Genomic DNA, 18,860 nt, shown 5'->3' on the forward strand with positions numbered 1-18,860 from the left:
ATTTTGGTGGTGGAAGGCAGACTATGACCAAAAGAGCAAGACATATTCTAAGGACTGGAATGAAACAACCACGGACATAAAATACTCCAGGTGAGTTGCACAGAGCACTGGAAGGGCAGTACAGAGAAAAGCGAGGCAGAAGACTACGAAGAGAGGAGCACAACTCAGCAGAAACAGAGGACAAGAACAACAGGAAAAGCAGAATGCAAAGCGTGGTGAGAATAGCAGGGAGTAGCTGGCAGAGTTATTCAGATAAAGTCAAAGCAGTTGGATGAAAACAGAAGTTACCCCTTCCCCAGTCCCCAACTGTTCCATATTTATGCTCTCGGAACAAATTTAGGCACCAAAGTTGATGCTATTTTTCCAAATCCTTTATTCTGATATTGGAAGATAGATTTTACAGAATGCAAGCAAGCACCTTTCAGAATCAAACCCACCCATTAAAATGTTAATCATTCTCACACTTTCGCTATCCTAATACCTGATAATAATTATGAAAATATAAACCATAATACATGTATGACTTCTCATACATAAGTCAGCAAGGAAGTGTTAAGACAGAACCCCAGTCTAACTAGGATGTTTTTATGCCTTGATGCACAAGCCCCCAGCTCGAACAAACATAAATCTACATAAAAATCTGAGGTGCCCAAAACGAATTGCTGTGTTTGCAAATCCAGATTACGTTCCACTGGTAAAATAGGTTGGTGAGCTTGCTTCTTCCTGGGGCACGACTGAAAGAAGCCGCTGTTGCCCTGGGTTGAGCAAAGAGCAGGTGAAAAGCCAGAGGCAGTGGATTTGCAGCACCGCCCGAGGCTGGGAGACCGCCCAAAAGAAACACGAGATTTGCCTACCACACGCGGCAGCATCAGAAAAACACGTCGTAAGGGCTACAGCTCAGCAAACGAAACAGGTTTGAGGGGAAGCAGTTCGGCCCAGCACTGTTCATGCAGCTGAAATCTCGTCCCCTTCCCGGATCAGACCCATCCACCGGGAACAGCAGTCGAGCCACGCTGATCCCTGGATCCTGGCTGAGCACTGGCTGGGTGGGAAAGGCCACATCTACACTGCGGAGCACACCAACAAACCTTCTCAACAGTCAGAAGAGAGGTCTCAAGCCCGTGCCCTGTCCCTGCTTGGTGAGCAAAGGTGTAGCCAAAGCAGTTGCACAGAGGAAACAGAAAGAAAATGAAGTTGTAATTCAACACTGAGTGGTGCAGACCACCAAACAAGACAGATGGAAACACACCAGAGGCAACAGCATGGTGATCCAGGGAAGAGTTTTTATCTGAAATTCACCTATTTCAAAAGCATTCTGTTGTCCTAGAGATGACAAGCTACCAGACCTTTGGAGGTGTTCAAAGAAGAGCAAAAAAACCAATAAAAAAGGTGAACAGTTTCATCTCAGAGGAAGGGAGTGATTAGCATCATGTAACTGTAACACCTCAAAGGAAGCAGGAATGCAATTTTTCCCTCCCTGCAGAATTTCTTACCTCCAAGACAGCTAACACAGTATCCAGCTGGTCTTCCCGCAGCGTGATGTTGTTGGAAATTTTTCTCATCGTGTGTATTGACTGCAATCTCACCTCCTCGATTTCATCGTTAAACATGTCGACCAAAAAATCCAAGCACTTCTCCGCAAAAGCAGGTGAGGACTGAGCCAACATACAGAGGGCTTCAACCGCAGCGATCCGAACCTCTGTCAAACGAGAGGGAGCGAATTAATTGCTAGTGCTGTTTCAAAGGACGTACTACCCAACAGCCAGGCCTCACGTTACTCGAGGAGCGGGCTAAGGAGAGGAGACGCTAAGGAAACACTGAGAATGATGGAGAGTAAGCAGGGACCCGTGCCATGAGGGACCTTTTCACACGCGAGTCTTCAAATCAAAAAGCCTCACCCCTCATACAGCGCGTGCTGCCGTCGTAAGCATCCGCAGAGGGACCTGCAGGTGAAAAACAGGTCTCCTACCCAGCAATAACTATTACGTATTTCATAGCGCGTTTTGCAAGTGTAGCTATAACCCTGGTATCTTAAGCAAACTAATTTAGATAATTAAACTCTGCTCCTTTTATTCTTCCTGACATTTTAATTGCTCGGAGCATTGACTGCATTTTTAACTTGCTATGTAGCACTTTATGAATCGCTGCAAAGCCCTGGAGTATCAGCATTTCGGCAGTCAACAAAACAAAATTCCTCTGCTTCGTGACTTTGGATTCCTCAAAAAAAGGAAAAGGTGCCACCTAATTATTAAAATTACTCAGAATTTAAGCAAAAAAGCATCAAAAGGTGTCCAGAGTTTATTCATGCTGTAAAACAGTGCAGGAATTTGAAGAATACCCAAATATAACAAGCTTAAGTGGAGACAAGATTCTCTTCCCTGCAGCCATCCTCACTAGCTTCCATAACATTTATGTGCTGGGATCATAAAAGTAAGAATTAATCTGATGTCTTGCAAACATTATTGTTTTAAAGATACTTTTATTTTTCATTCAAATTAGCTCATCATGAAAATATTTACTTAAACTCGTGCGTAGCTTTGAGGCCTATTGTTCTTAAAGACCATCATTTGATTCCTGATGATTCTGATTAAGTAGAAAAACGCAAACACAGCGAGACCCCTGCTTGTTCAGTAACGAAGCTTTTTTCACAGCCACAAGTCTCCCCGGTCATTAAGACCGAGGTATTAGAAAAGAAAAACCTTTTGCCAGTATTGCCTTCATAAGCTGACACACTAATTTAGATTTAAGTTACAATATGGAATTCAAGAAATGAAGCAGCGCTGCAAGAAGAGAGCCCAGCAGTATTTAAAAATGCTGCAGTGGAGGGAAAGTTCTACATTATTTAAAGCTCTGTGTAGATTCCACATCTGCCCGTTTTACCAACAATCCCCAACAGCACCACACTGCCACAAGAGCGATGGCACAACAAACTGGAGAACGTCTCGCACTGGTCAACGGACTGAGCCCGCAAAAAAATGTTATTTTTACTGTTAGTCAGAAAAAAAAACGAAGTTGCATTTTTCAAGCTTCGGGGAAAGTTTAGCTGTTAGGAAAATGTGTTTTTATTTGCAGGAGTCATGGAACAATAAACCAACTTTTACAACACAATCTGCAGTGCTATTTTTTGTTATGGTGGTTTTGTACTTTCTACTTTAGCCTCGTCCTTCCAGTAACATTAAAAGCAAATTCAGGAATAACATTCAGAGCTCAGCATTTTCGCGGTTCTACGCAAATACCAGCCAGTCTCAACAGCCTTAAGAAACACAAATCTTGGCTCTGCCCACAGGGACGTTGGGCTGGGAAAGGGAGCACACAGACTTTCCTGAGGCCGTCAGCGTGGTCAATGCTACAGCCAAACCTAGGAGCTCAAGAACACCTGTGTTCCAGTTTGACATTCATAATTCATCCTTTTCGAAAGAACAGATCAGAAATAATCTGCTGGAAAGAGACTACAGCTTCCATCATAGGAAGGCCAGAAGAGACCAACACGACAGCAACTATGGAACAGGTAAATGTCACCTCAGAACATAGGTATTTCCACTAAAGAGAAAGAAAGATCATTAATATTGCTAAAGATGTAAGCAACACATCCCCCGAAATTTAAATACCTGAAAACATACAGATCCGGTCACCAGTTTTCAGGGAAAATGCATTCTAGCTGGTGAAAAGGAAAGCTTTGATAGCAGCAGAGACTAGAAGGAGCCTAGTCTGCTTACCCCCTTGCAAAACGAAAGCTGTCTATTAATTAATTCATTAGGGAAGCCAATCCCTGAGAAAAGCAACAACTATTTAATCTGAGACCTACCACTGGCTAAGAATAAATGGGTATACATTGGCTATGGATAAAATTGGGCTGGAAATTAGAAGAGGGGAAATTCTGGTTGTTGTAGCTGTTGGACTCTGAAATGTTTTTCAAAATACGTGGGTTTGTCTCCGCTAGTTCTAACCTTCGTAAGGATGGAAGCTGCTATGTTTACAAAATGAATGATTACTGGGCTCCACAGACACAGGTTCCTTCTAGTGCCATGTTTTAAACAACAAGTTCTATAAATTTCAGTTTTCCCTCCTGCAGAGAAAACACTACTTTCAAACAGTAGCAACTAATGCTGCCAATTTAGAGTCACATGCAACTGTTAAATTACATTAAAAAAAAAATCATCCCAGCGGGTTTCTGCATAACATAAGCAACCACTTCTTAGCGATTTTTTACTAAAACTTCACCGCTCACAGAAAGCTGTTTGGTTTGGGCTACTCAATGGAACATTTCTACCCAAAATCCTGTACAACACTGTAGCACCTTTGAAACAACCGGAATAAACCCCCGCCCACCCTGAAGTCCACAATTCATTAAAATAAACCCAAGCACAACAGCCAAGTGACCTATTTTGACCAAAAAAACCCCCCAAAATCAAAGCTTCTTAGCCAGCACACATCTCCTCCTTTAGTCATTCCCCAGTAAGTTAACACTTACCATACATCTCATCTTCCAGGCCATGAACAAACGCCCCACAGGCTCCCGACTCAATCAAGTTTACAGCACCCGTATCAATTTCTTCTTTGGGGGCATCATCTCCCCACTTTCTGCCACTCGAAAACTCCCCAGAGCTGTAGAGCTCTTTGGCTCGTTCGTGCGCAGTGCGTTTCCTCTGTCCAAACAAGTTTTTCAGTTACAACCACGGTAAACTTCAAAGATGACTCAACAAAATATTAAACAGCTTTATTGGATTTGAAAATAGGTGTAGCGAGAGGCTTAGGCATTGACAGGCACAGGCACAGGCTAAGAAAAGCAAATAATATCTTCTCTTCTATGAGTATTTCTAATTGCCAGTAACTCTTTGTATTTCTGATACTGGGAAAGATTAACTAATTAATACATTAATTAACATATTCTTAGACACCCATTATCAGAACAGCCAAACTGGGTGACAGCATAGGCCTGTCCAGTTAAGCATCCAATAACTGATCTGCAAAAACAGATGCTATCACTTTGCAGTTCAACTTGTTAAACTGCAATTAAATACTTTAATGACTATCGACCCTACACCGTGTTCAGCAATGCGTAAAATGCGATATTCATACAGCATGCGTGCCGGTCCCTCTCCTTTCCCCCCCCACACTGTGAAGAAGGCTGTGCAGCACTTTACTGGACTTTACAAAGCAGCCCACAAAATCTAGCAGCTCAAGCTTCATCATTTTTTTTGTAGATAGAAAAACAGAACGCATAACTCAAGCGAGTTGCTTAAGAGAGGAATTTAACTGAAAAGTTTTGCTCGTAGGGCTCAGGGGTCCCAGCCTCTAGCAACTCGCATCTATTGAAATGTCTAGGTCTACTGGGTGGATCTTGCAGGAATTTTCCATAAGCGTGCTCCTAAAACTAGGATGCAATCTTTCCACACACAATAAAAAAAGCTTTCAGCCAAAAGTCTGTCAGAAGAGCACAAACACTCACCTCTCATCTGCGAAACCTGAATAGCCAAGAGCTGTTTATTACACGCTCGGCTAATGAAATCTAAAACTAGCAATTGCTTCACTGACTTTAATCTAAAAGAAAACCTGTCATCAGCAATTAACTCTCAGCAGCCCTGAGGCAAGGACATGGTAAACAAACACACTCAACACTGACATACCTGTTGTGCAATTTTAGTATGCTACACACGGTAAACACAAACCCAAACGTTTACGTACCCTCAGATCTGACATGAGCTTCTTGTCAAGGGTCTGCTCTAAGAAGTGGGAGCTAACTTGTTGCATAGAACCCTAAAGAAAAATAGATATCAGAAGGAAGAAACACCATATAATTTCCTGACTTAGCCCAACACAGCATTCAGTCTTCTCTACTCATTCTAACAGCTTTATACAAGGCTTGACACTACTGTACGCCAGAGTCTAAGCAATTTTACTTAAGATGGTGAGAATATCTTATTTTCCCACTGTGGCTGACACGGTCCTTCTTGAGTTCTGCTGGTTAACAGGTCCTGTGCTGGAGAAGTAGGGGAAGGGAATTACTTGTTTGTTTTTTTTCTTGGATACCCAAGCCTCTACTCTCAAGGACAGAATCACCGCAGAGTTCAGCTGAGAAACTTCTGGCTTTCCTCAGCCTCTCTCATTTCTTTCTTCTCAGAATTTTGGTAGAAATTTACCTACACAGTTATTCAACATCCTCCCACTTCTTTTCAAATATTCATGAAAAGTAAAGTAACATCAGATGAACTATTTTCAGACAGAGAATAACTTACCAATAACTTGGCAGCTTGCACTCTAACAACCCAGGAACCATCGCTAACCATATGACAGATTTTTCCAAATGCATCATCAACCAAGCGAATTTCTTCATTAGAAGAAGGAATCGGGACGATGCTAAGATAGAGAAACACAAATCAGTACGGTGACCTTTTGCCATGCTGGATGGCATCAAACAAGCAACAACCATGCTGAATTCCTACGGACATGCAACAAGTGTCAGGAACAGAAACTGCATCGGATCCATGCACTCTTACCAGGTATCAGCAATTTGAACACCATCAGTTTTCTAACAGCTACTCCCGAGCCTTACTGGCACACAACTCTCAGGATTAGGGTGATTACCACACCAACACTTTGAGTCACTTTGCACACAGCCCGTACCTTTCCGGGTAGAGTTGACTGAGGACCCAAATTAGCTGAACCGCAGCACTGCGCACTTGCTCGTAGTCATCTGCCAACAGCTTGCAGGCCTGAAAGAAGATTCACAGTCCAGTACACCCGAAATATCTCCACCCCAGCTGTCGTTCTCTTCCCACAGTGCAATTAGTATCCTTACCATGAATCAATTAGCATAGATTATAAAATTCAGTCTTCCCCTCCACTCCTAAGTATTTCCAAGTTTGATTAGTTAGACTAGTCCTAACGAAGTCAACCAGGAACACACTGCAAACCTCCAGAATTGGCTGTACTACGCAGCAAGCACGAAATGTGAATCTGCACTAGAACTAATTCAACACAGGCTTCAGCTGCACACACTTTCCGGCACAACAATTACAGACTTAATGTCTACTCTCCGATAAACAAGGGTTTAAGACTTGGAGACTGCCAGATGACAGTAATAATTACATAATGCCTTGCCCCTCCCATGATTATCTCCCCCAATAAACAATATATTCTGATCAAAGCATAGGCCTTAGTGCATTTAAGCACAACGAGATGCAAACCAGATTTTTGTTTCCACTGTCTTAGGACAATAAAGACTGCAAGCAACCTAAGTGCAAAACACTCCACCTTTGTTCAGTGCCTCCCTCCTCTCAAAGCACACTGTCACAGATCTAAAAAGCAAGATATGCAAACAAGTACAAAATAAATACAAGTTATTACAAGGTTTTACCTGACTGTAAATAGCCTGCTGTAATTTTAATCCTCTTTCATGAAGCTGCAGCTACAGGGGAAAAAAAAAAAAACCACAAGAAAGTATAACTATAGGTTTAAGCGACACAGACTAAGTTTTCACCAACATTTTTTTTGCTTTGAGTAAACTTAGTCGCTTACATTTCTCGATTGCTGCTAGAATTAAAATATTTCATTATCCTGGCCGTAAGTATTTTAAATAATAACCTTCACTTTGGGATAATTTTTTTAAATTTCACAGCCATTCATACTTCGATTGATTAGGAAAATTTGATTTACATAAATACATCATCTGTCCATTCTCCCAACCTTCAAACAATTGTTTAGTGTTACCCATATTCAACCACAATTACAACAGATGTAGGTATCTTCAAACTAATTAGTTTCCTACCACTCCTGCACCATGGACCCAAAAGTAGCACTGCTAATGAATTTTCATGCCCTGTAAATCTTTTCAGTTACCAAACCACAAACAGCAAAAACCGTCCAGCTAAACACTTTTCTATCTGGAATGAAGCAGTATCATGAATCTGACTTGTAAACCAAGGGATAATATCTGGTTGAAAGCTGTCACCAAGGAAGGAAACAGTTGCATTTCTATATCCACCTCTTCAAAAGTAATGCGTGCCAGTGACAAAATTCAAAACAAACCAAAAATACACCAAAGACACCCACACAGCAAGGAAAACGATAATCAAGAACCCCAGCAGCGTTTAGTGACCCTGAACTCACTTGGTGCGTTTCCATGCTTTGAACTACAGAAAGGCAGTTGACTTTGTTGTAATTATAAATTCAAGGTCATAAATCTTGCTATGGATTTCACTAAATGCCAATGTAGAACTCACTCAAATGACTTTAAAAAAAAAAAAAACAAACAACTGTACCAAAACCTCCAGATTGGAACGAAAATGAAGGACGAGTGCAACCTCCAGCAGAGGGAGATCCCAGACAGATGTGAGCGTGCAATCTGACCTCCTCCAACCCACCCCACTTTTCTTCAGTTCTGTATCATTAATTCAAGCACCCTTGCTGACCATCACGTCCGATGGGACACTGCTACAAACTTTAAGGGTAATGGAGAAGCTTCTCTATACCCACATACTCACAGGCAACTGACGTTCAGCAAAATTCTGAAGTGCACGGCCTTTGCTTGCTTTTCTGCCAAGCTAAAAACTTCTGCAGGGTCCCCAACACCCCAGCCCACATCAAAACCAGTTAACCTCATAAACAGTTACAGAATGCGAGTGAGTGTGACCCTGGGGCAAAACATAAACGTTTCAAACAAACAAACTTCTTTCTTGGACTTACCACACAAGTTTCTTGTCATAAGCAGCTATTTATTGTGTGTTGGAGTACTAGTGGTGCATTGTGATTGCAGTAACCCATGTTGAACTGAGATATACAGATTTCTCATTACAAGTAAGAGCTTACACACACTCATAAAATCAACAAATAAAAAGCTTCTTCAGCTATAGCTGAAACAGATATGAATTTAGTGTTATGATTCACTAAAATGCCATTTGAGCTCTCACATTACTCTCGTATTTTGCAATCTAGCTTATTTTTGCAGGTAATTTTGATATGCTAAATGGACTTTCTCAAAGCCAAATCACCTCTACCCCAAACCTCTTTTGGAACCTTACCAGCTTCCTTATATAACCCCAAACAATTTATTCCACTGTACCAGCAATATTTACCATGGCTTTTATAGCTGCTGTCCTAACACGAGGATCCTGGTCATTAAAATGATCTCCTATTATCTTCTGGACGTCTTTGGCAGCCTGGCTTTCAGCTTCTTTTGCAACACCTTTTTCCACTGGTCCAAGACAGCCAATTAACTGCAGACACTTATTTCTCACACCGTGGGAAGAATCTGTCAGATGCTGTGGAACGGAAGAGAAGAAGAGATGTACCTGGATTTTGAGTGTTCTTTCACCCCTTGAAACAACTAATCATACTAAGATTGTTACTAAGACAGTTTAAAAAAGTGTTAGTTTTGTAACAGTTTATTGAGAAAAAATAAAATAATTTAAATACTGACTACACATTATTTTTCCTGCAGCAGTGATGAAAGCTGAAATAGGTAGAATCACACAGTCAGTAGCTGGAAAAGACCTCTAAGATCATCAAGTCCAACTATCCACCCAAGACCGCCCTGCCTGCTAAACCATGTCCCCAAGGGCCACATCCACACGTTTTTTGAACACCTTCAGGGATGGGGACTCCACTACCTCCCTGAGCAGCCCGGTCCAAGGCCTGACCACTTTTTCAGTAAAGAAATTTTTCCGAAGATCCAATCTAAACCTCCCCTGACGCAACTTGAGGCCATTGCCTCTCATCCTATCGCTGGTTACCTGTGAGAAGAGACCAAGACCTGCCTCACTACAACCTCCTTTCAGGTAGCTGTAGAGAGCAATAAGGTCCCCCCTCAGCCTCCTCTTCTTCAGACTGAACAGCACCAGTTTCCTCATCAGACTTGTTCTCCAGACCCCTCACCAGCCTCATTGCCCTTCTCTGGACATGCTCCAGCCCCTCAATGTCCTTCTTGTAGTGAGTGGCCCAAAATGTAACACAGTACTTGAGGTGCGGCCTCACCAGTGCCGAGTCCAGGGGCACGATCCCCTCCCTACTCCTGCTGGCCACACCATTCCTAATCCAAGCCAGGATGCTGTTGGCCTTCTTGGCCACCTGGGCACACTGCTGGCTCATGGTCAGCCGGCTGTCAACCAACACCTCCAGGTCTTTTTGCTTTTCCCCTCCCCCAAGAGATGGTTTTCAGTTAATAAAATAAGCTGTTTATCACGCAACATTCTCAGCTGGGTTTGTAAAAATCATCTGCAAAACAGAAATGCTTACACAGCATACAGAGAAAGAGACAATAACTAAAAAAGCAGCCAAGATGCCTCACTGCCAGCACTGTCACTTAGACTCCTTCACTAGGTTCAGTGCTGTGCTCACTGTGCTACGTTCAGTTTCAAGTTGCTCTTGTTGTCAGCTCAGCACTCCGAGCTCTCTCCCCAGAGACCGAATCCAGATTCAGCACACAAAAGCAGAGCGTTGCCCTTCAGCATCATCTCCCGCCCCAGGGAGGCCGCCTTACCTTGCAGGCCACTTCCACCAGTCTCATCCTGACAGCTGGATTCTCTGTGAGCTTTGTGCCGATCACCAGCAGGGTGTCCAGCAGCTGAGCAAGGACTTGGTGAGACTCTGCAAAACAAAACAGTGAAAGGCCACGTACGTCTTTATGGAGCTCCTTACCAGCTACAGAATCACAAAATCGTTCCAGTTGGAAGGTCCTCCTGAAGTCTTCTCCTTTCAAGGCCCGAACAAGTCCACTTCCCTCAGCTTCAGCTTGCACATCACGTACTCCAGCCCCCAACAACCTCAGTGATCTTCTTCTGAACTCGCTCAAACTTCCCAGAACTTATCTGGCACTGGGGAGCCCAAAACTGGACATGGCATTCAAGATGTGGTCTAACCAGTGCCGAGTAAAGGGGAATAATATCTTTCCCTGATCTGCTGGCTACGCTCCTGTTGATACAGCCCAGCACGCAGTGAACCTTCACTGCTCACTCATGTCCAGCCTGCTGTTCACCTGGACCACCACAACACTCTTCACTATAAGCTGGAGAGACAGAGGTTTGATGAATGGGCTGTTCGGTGGATAAGGAATTGCCTGGACATCTGTGTCCAAAGAGTTACAGTCAATGGCTCAATTTCCAAGTGGAAACCAGTGATGAGTAGTGTCCCTCGGGGTCCTTACTGGCACACATACTGTTTAATATCTTCATCAATGACACGGACAATGGGATCAAGTGCATCCTCAGCAAGTTTGCAGATGACACCAAGCTGAGCCGTGTGCTTGACACACCAGAAAGACGGGATGTCATCCAGAGGGACCTGGACAAGCTGGAGACATGAGCCTGTGAGAACCTCATGAGGTTCAACAAGGCCAAGTGCAAGGTCCTGCATCTCAGTCAGGGAAACCCCAAGCACAAATACAGGGGGATGAAGGGATGGAGAGAAGCCCTGCCGAGAAGGACTTGGGGGTGCTGGGGGATGAAAAGCTGGCCAGGACCCGGCAGTGTGCGCTGGCACCCCAGGAGGCCAACCGTGCCCTGGGCTGCATCCCCAGCAGCGTGGGCACAGGGTGAGGGAGGGGATTCTGCCCCTCTGCCCCACTCTGCTGAGACCCCCCCCGGGAGTCCTGCGTCCAGCTCTGGAGCCTTCAGCACAGGACAGAGCTGGAGCTGTGGGAGCGGGGCCAGAGGAGGCCCCAGCAATGATGCGAGGGCTGGAACCCCTCTGCTGGGAGGAAAGGCTGGGAGAGCTGCGGCTGCTCAGCCTGGGGAAGAGAAGGACAAGGGGAGACCTGATTGTGGCCTTCCAGTGTCTGAAGAGGCCTGCAAGAAAGCTGGAGAGGCACTATTGACAAGGGCATGGAGTGACAGGACAAGGGGTGATGGCTTTAAACTGAAAGAGGGCAGATTTAGATTAGATGTAAGGAAGAAATTCTTTACTCTGAGGGTGGTGAGGCCCTGGCCCAGGTTGCCCAGAGAAGCTGTGGCTGCCCCCTCCCTGCAGTGTTCAAGGCCAGGTTGGACGGGGCTTGGAGCACCCTGGGCTGGTGGAAGGCTTCCCTGCCCATGGCAGAGGGGTTGGAACTGGGTGTCTCTAGGGTCCCTTCCAACCCAAACCATTCTATGATTCTATTAAAGATATTAAAACAGAATCAAACTGCATCAAATAAGGCACATACAAACTGTTGAATACAACACAGAAAACAAAAAGGAATTTTCATGAAGTCACAAACAGGACAACCTATACTTTCCTGTCTACTCAAACCCAACGCTCAAAAACTCATGCCTTCTTGCATTAGCTCTGAGGAACTGGCCCACAGCATGATAAGAAAAACACTCCAAAGATTCCAGTTTAAGCGACTGTCCTCTAAAACAGAGCACTTCAGAAGAAACAGCTCTCACGTGGAGATGCAAAAGCAAACCTTTTACTCCCTTAAAACAAAGGTATATGGCAGACAGGTCCAAGCAACATTTTTTTTCCTCCTCAGAACATGGTATTGCCTGTTATCGTTCACAAAAGCAGAAAATAAATTCTCTGAGCAACAATTCCCAATGATACACTTCAGCTGCAAGGGCCTTGTCAGTGTCCTAAAAGTTTAGAAGACAACGTGATTCTGCCTTGACCTCAAGCACCACCTGAAAAGCGAGACTTACTCTCATTTTGAAGCGTGTTAATGGCATCATCCACAATACAGTCTGGGGAAAATCCTGCAGTCTTCGACAGCAAGCCCAGCAAGGAAGCAATCTTCAGTCTTACAGAGGCATCATTCTCCTGGAAGGAAACGGCAGAGATCCTCATTCATTTTCCAGTTTGAAGAGTGTAAACCACCACAGACAGGTAGGACTCGCACATAATTCAGCACAAAGGTCTGAATTTTACTGTCAGGCAACTTCCTCCTCTGTATGTCCATAGCACACCCTACAGAAAATTAACCGTATCAGAATGTTTACAGAACCCCAGAATGGCAGGGGTTGGAAGGGACCTCTGGGATCATCTAGTCCAACCCCCTGCTGAAGCAGGGTCACCCAGAGCAGGCTGCACAGGACCTCATCCAGCCGAGGTCTAAATATCTCCAGAGAAGGAGACTCCACAACCTCCCTGGGCAGCCTGTTCCAGCGCTCTGTCACCCTCAGAGTGAAGAAGTTCTTCCTCATGTTCAGCTGAGGAACGTGGCAGCTTCAGGTACATTTCAAAATGATTCTTTTACTCATAACTCCTCAAAATTACCTTCATGTTGTTCGAAAATTTAAAGTTTAAATGATGCGGTTTTCAAGATGCTGGATAATTCACTGTTGATAATGTTTGTATCTTTGCAAGTTTTTAACGAACAAATCAGATGATTCTACAAGGTGAACTGAGACTGATGGTCCCTTGACCTCTGCTAAGCAGCAGGGTCTGTGGGCTGCAGAAAACAACTGTTTCTCTTAACGGTGGAGAGGAACCCTGCCAATCTGATAGCAAGAAAGAAACAAGCAAACATAGCAAGGTTAAAAAAAAAAATACAACAACACATCTGCTCATTTAAGCAACAGGAAAAGCTGTCACAGGTGATAATTATGTAAATAAGCTTCAGAAATCAGTATGGGTTTCAAATTCATTTTAAAAGTTCATCTGTTTTTTTAAGAGTTCTTATTTTGAGTCTTCTACAGACATGTGCACACAAGACTTCTGGTCATAACTGGAAGCTCTCTCTTTCATCGGACTGCCAAGGATATCCAATACAGGGTAGAAAGGCAAAAAGAAGTCTGGATTTCATCCTTAGCTCTGACCAAGCAACTGTGCTACGCTGAACACAGAGGTGCAGTAATATCACAATTACAAATATTACACCTTTCAATGGGTGCAGAAATGTCACGGTTAGAACTTTCACGTCTTTCAACAGTGTACAGGAGAGACTCCAGTGTCACCCTCCCCCCCCCCAAGTGACAAATACAACATCCGTGGAAGCAATCTCTTTCTCAATGGAACTGAGAAGCATTTTCTCTTCTCAGGGTCGAAATTATGTGCTTGAACAACAGTTACTGTCGCTGGACCACTTACACCAGTGGCAGGACGCACAGATCTCCATCTCCATATCGTTACTCACATTCTTTTAAGAAAAGAACAGCCCTCTCCACAAGTACAGATGAAATCGGCAATTTAAAAATGGACACTGATAAAGGCACTTTTAAAAGCCCAAGGAATGATGTCTGCCACGTCACCATTACCAAGTTACGAGCAGCCTCCAGCCCCAGAGGGCATTTTCTCCCTCCCTCTACTGGTTTGTGAGCGGGCAATTAGAGAGAGTTCTCCCTGCAGTTTGCAGGTCTGATCACCGTCTCCAGGACCAGAACACCAGTAGGCGCAGGTGCCTCCAACCCCTCATCCCAACCACCCTCAGGAACCGGGAAGGGACCTTCAGGATGGCCTCAGGCCACTGACAGCAACACCAGCTTGCAGCACCCTGTCCCCCCGGCTTTCCCCCCCCAGATTGCCACACGCTCCCTGCTCAGCTGCGTCGATTCAGCTGTCAGCAGGGCCATGGGAGCTACGGGTGGGAAAATGAAGAAAGAAGGAAAAGCCAGATTATTTTTCTGCTCTATTTCAGAGGCCATCAGGACTGTCTGGGGACTGTGTATAATAATATGAAGGGATGAAGGAGCAGGAGGCTCCAGCACTGCCTTAAATAACACAATGCCACCACAAACAAATACATCATCACACAACTTCCACAGCAGCTACAGCTTTCAGGGTTAGGGTTCTGAAAGATCAGTTCAAGTGCAAGTTTTCTGGAGACACCACGAAACCAGTTCTTCAGAAATTTTTGTCCTTAAGTAAAATAATGTCAGCAACAGGACTGCAATGCTTTTTAAAAGCTGGTTTCTGTAACGGGCTGAAAATGTGACCTCATCTGTAGATTTAAGAGTCTCTCTTCTAATACAGGCAACAAAACAAACCTCAGACACAAATAAATTGTGGTTCCAGATCAAATAATACATGTTTCTTCACAGAAAAAAAAAAAAAGTTCCTGAAGAACCTATTAAGACAGAAAATAGGTTCCTTAAGCTGTACACTCTTTTGAGTGGAGATGGAAATAAGCTGCCATCAAAAATGTGAAACTTTTGTCTCAACACACAAGCCAAAGTACAGAAACAGACAAAATGCAGCTCAGAGCTTTAGTGTAAGTTCAAAGCAAAACAGACCCAATTGTAAAAGAAAGACAGAATAGCACAAAGACATCTATAACAAATACTTCAGTCAACAGTACGGCTTTGTCAGACGCAGCAAAGTTTCCTTTACCAAGTGAAGGACCAATACGTGGGTACTACAAAGCATGTATTACTTCTATTATTTGTTTGTTATTCTGCTGTTAAGAATTTTTTGTTGAAAGTCTTTTTTCAGAAGTGTCATTTTAAAACTGCTGTTTGCAGCATAAGCAATAGCTAAAAAGTTTCTCCACTGCTAGAGGAAATTAAGAGCAAGGTAAGGAAACACCAGTCAGGAAGGGCTCAGATAAAGCTGAGCAAGCTTTGGACAGCTGGGTTGTCTGGAAAACTTGTCACATCTTTGTCCCTTCTTAAGTTAATGTAAGACTAATAACACAGGCCATCTATAGGGATAACAGAGTCACATCCCTGTCACCGGCTCCTGAAACCATCAGCGAAGGATCCAAGCAACATGATCAGAAATCACTCAGGTAAAGGACTGCAGGCCCTCACCCTCCTCACACCAGGCTTCCAACAGCCCAGGCTCCTGGCAACCGAGTCAGGACTAGGAGCCTGTGACTCTCTGTTCCACATCCAACCCCAAGAAAACAAGACCAGAAGGATGATTCTGGAACTGAAAGAACAAGGGGTAATGGTTTTAAACTAAGAGGAGAGATTTAGACTGGAGACAAGGAAGAAATTTTTTACCATGAGGGTGGTGAAACACTGGAACAGGTTGCCCAGAGAGGTGTTCGATGTCCCATCCCTGGAAACATTCCAGGTCAGGTTGGATGGGGCTCTGAGCAACCTGATCCAGTTCAAGATGTCTCTGCTCATGGCAGGGTGGTTGGGCTAGATGGCCTCTAAAGGTCCCTTTCAACCCAAACCGTCCTATGTTCTTATGACTCCAAGAATGCTTAGCTCCCAGCTTCACCACCTTGTAATAATGCTCCAGCAGGATCCTGACGACCCCTTCCACGCTCTCCACCTCCACAGGCTTCCTGGCAAACTGGAGCAGGTACTGCAAGGCATCTGCGGGCGAGGTGGCTTTGCACAGGTCAACATGAAGCGCCGCCGACTTGCTGGGCTTGGTCAGCCGCAGCTTCTTAGCGGACAGGTCCTCATGCTGCTGCTGGGGGCAGAGAAATGGTTCAGAAACACAGGGCAAATCTTGATCCACTCCTTCCCAGAGCAAACACGGTCTCAGCACCAAGCCCGAGGAAGCCCTTGTGCCCCACAGACCAGTGGGTCTCTCAGGCAGGAACAGGTCCCCAGCCCCTTGGGCCACTCCCACCCTGCCCCGGTAGCCCCTGTCCCTGGGAAACCCCAGCTTGGGGCAAACCCTGCCCCTTCCAACCCCAGACAACCAGCCCAGAGGCAAACACCAGCCTGGAGCAGCCGAGGAACTCGCTGCCGTCGGCCCAGCCCGGGCTGGGGGAGCCGCGGCCTCCCCCGGTCGCTCCCTCCCCACCCTGAAGCGAGCCCTCTACCCCCCCCCCCGCACACCCCCCGAGGGAGCCCCCTTCCCCTGAGACCTCCCTAAGCCCGGGGCCAACACCTCTCGCTCCTCCCCAGCCCCTCACGGGCCGCCCCGGGCCCGAGGCGGCCGGCTGCACTCCCGGGCTAGGCCCCAGCCTAGGCCCCGGCCCAGGCCGGCGGCTTTCCTCACAGCCCCGCCTCACGGCAGAGCTTGGGGCTGTCACCCCCCGCCCCGCTAGGCCCAGCCCGGCTCGGCAGCGGTGCGTTACCTGCACCACCTTGGTGAACTCCTCGTACACCCGCTTCTTCAGGTGAGCCGCCATGCCACCGCCCGGCCCTCTGCGGCCGCCGTACCCGCAACCCGGAAGAGAAATCACAGAGTCGCCCGCAAGGAGGCGACAAAAGGCGCGTCCTGTCTTGCCGGCGGGAGGCCGCGCTCTATGGTCAGGCGGCCGGGCGGGGCCGCGGGGCGGGCTCCGGTTGCCGTGGGAGCGCGGGGCGGACATGGCGGCTGCGGCCTGACCCGCCCAGCAGCTGAGCCCAGGCGGGGGCTCAGCGCTGCTCAGCTTTCCCCCCAAATACCCCCCGCTTTCGGTAATCACAGAATCACAGAACGGTAGGGGTTGGAAGGGACCTCTGTGGGTCATCTAGTCCAACCCCCCTGCCGAAGCAGGGTCACCTACAGCAGGCTGCACAGGACTGCGTCCAGGCGGGTCTTGAATATCTCCAGAGAAGGAGACTCCACAGCCTCCCTGGGCAGCCTGTTCCAGTGCTCCGTCACCCTCAGAGCGAAGAAGTTCTTCCTCATGTTCAGCTGGAACTTCCTCTGCTTGAGTTTGTGCCCGTTGCCCCTTGTCCTGTCACTGGGCACCACTGAAAAGAGCTTGGCCCCGTCCTCCTGACACCCACTCTGAAGACATTTAGAGGCATTTCTAAGGTCCCCTCGCAGCCCAGCTCCCTCAGCCTCTCCTCGTAGCAGAGATGCTCCAGTCCCCTCACCATCCTCGTAGCCCTCTGCTGGACTCTCTCCAGTAGCTCCTCATCTTTCTTGAACTGGGGAGCCCAGAACTGGACACAGCACTGCAGATGGGGCCTCACTAGGGCAGAGGAGAGGGGGAGGAGAACCTCCCTCGACCTGCTGGCCACACTCCTCTTAATGCACCCCAGGATCCCATTGGCTTTCTTGGCAGCCAGGGCACACTGCTGGCTCATGGTCAACCTGTCGTCCGCCAGGACACCCAGGTCCATCTCCACAGAGCTGCTCTCCAGCAGGTCCACCCCGAGCTTGTACTGGTGCCTGGGGTTGTTCCTCCCCAGGTGCAGGACCCTGCACTTGGCCTTGTTGAACCTCATCAGGTTCCTCTCTGCCCAACTTTCCAGCCTGTCCAGGTCACGATAAATGGCAGCACAGCCTTCTGGTGTATCTACCACTCCTCCCAGTTTTGTGTCGTCAGCATATATAATATTTATATTATATATAATATTTGACGCTAGACCATATAGAGACAAAAATATAAACAGCATGTCTTGACGTTTCCAGGCAAGCTCGCATTAGGCACGCACAAAAGCTTAGCACGGCCTGCAAACATCTCTCCTTCAAGGTGAGGGGAAGGCGGCCCCGGCACCGAGGAGCCCCCTGGCAGAGCTGTGTCTGGTTAGGTGGCAGCAGGCACAGGCAGTGGGTAGGTCTGTGGTGCTGCGTGGCTAGAGGCAGCCAAGGGTGACCATGGTTTGGTCGCATCATCCGAGGGACAAGGTGATTTGGGAAGGGGCTGAAGGGTCCGAAGGAGGGCCAGGGAGGTGATCAAAAGTCTGGAGAACCTTGAAGAAGATTGAAGGAGTTGGGTCTCTTCTCACTTGGGGGACCTCATCGCAGTGTTCCCTGTGCTTACAGGGCGTCCACGAAGAGGATGGTGGCTCTTGTTTCACAAGCAGCTGTGTGGAGAAGACAAAGGGCAATGGGTGCAGGTTGCACTGGGAGAGGCTGCTTCTCAACATAAGAAAGAAATTTTTTACAGTGAGAACCATCATTTGCTGGAACAACCTCCCCGGGGACATGGTGGAATCCACATCGCTGGGGGTTTTCAAGACATGATGGAACAAGGTGCTCAGTAGTCCCATCCAGGCTCGCTTTCCCACCAGCAGCTGGGCCAGGTGATCCTTCGAGGTCCCTTCCAGCCTGGGCTGTTCTACGAGACCATCCTTGATAAAACTATTAAACTTTCTCATGACAGCAGG

At 46.5% G+C, this 18,860-nt stretch overlaps 1 protein-coding gene across 2 annotated transcripts in view; it reads right to left on the reverse strand.

Annotated features, from left to right (window-relative positions):
* The window catches only part of INTS4 (integrator complex subunit 4), a 43,441-nt gene extending 26,467 nt beyond the window's left edge, over positions 1-16,974 (reverse strand). Inside the window, exons 1-11 of one of the 2 annotated variants that reach the window (XM_075416086.1) lie at positions 16,892-16,974; positions 16,081-16,275; positions 12,612-12,729; positions 10,478-10,584; positions 9,075-9,260; positions 7,358-7,408; positions 6,625-6,713; positions 6,237-6,357; positions 5,686-5,757; positions 4,472-4,646; positions 1,494-1,699 (exon numbers count right to left, since the gene is read on the reverse strand). In XM_075416086.1, coding sequence (XP_075272201.1) covers positions 1,494-1,699; positions 4,472-4,646; positions 5,686-5,757; positions 6,237-6,357; positions 6,625-6,713; positions 7,358-7,408; positions 9,075-9,260; positions 10,478-10,584; positions 12,612-12,729; positions 16,081-16,275; positions 16,892-16,945 — 1,374 coding nt within the window. In that variant the 5' untranslated portion in view covers positions 16,946-16,974. The remainder of the gene's footprint in view (positions 1-1,493; positions 1,700-4,471; positions 4,647-5,685; positions 5,758-6,236; positions 6,358-6,624; positions 6,714-7,357; positions 7,409-9,074; positions 9,261-10,477; positions 10,585-12,611; positions 12,730-16,080; positions 16,276-16,891) is intronic. The other variant, XM_075416095.1, reaches the window with a different exon arrangement.
* Between the last annotated feature and the right edge of the window lie 1,886 nt (positions 16,975-18,860).

This window comes from Opisthocomus hoazin, chromosome 1, assembly GCF_030867145.1.
Source record: "Opisthocomus hoazin isolate bOpiHoa1 chromosome 1, bOpiHoa1.hap1, whole genome shotgun sequence".
Taxonomy (NCBI): Eukaryota; Metazoa; Chordata; class Aves; order Opisthocomiformes; family Opisthocomidae; genus Opisthocomus; species Opisthocomus hoazin.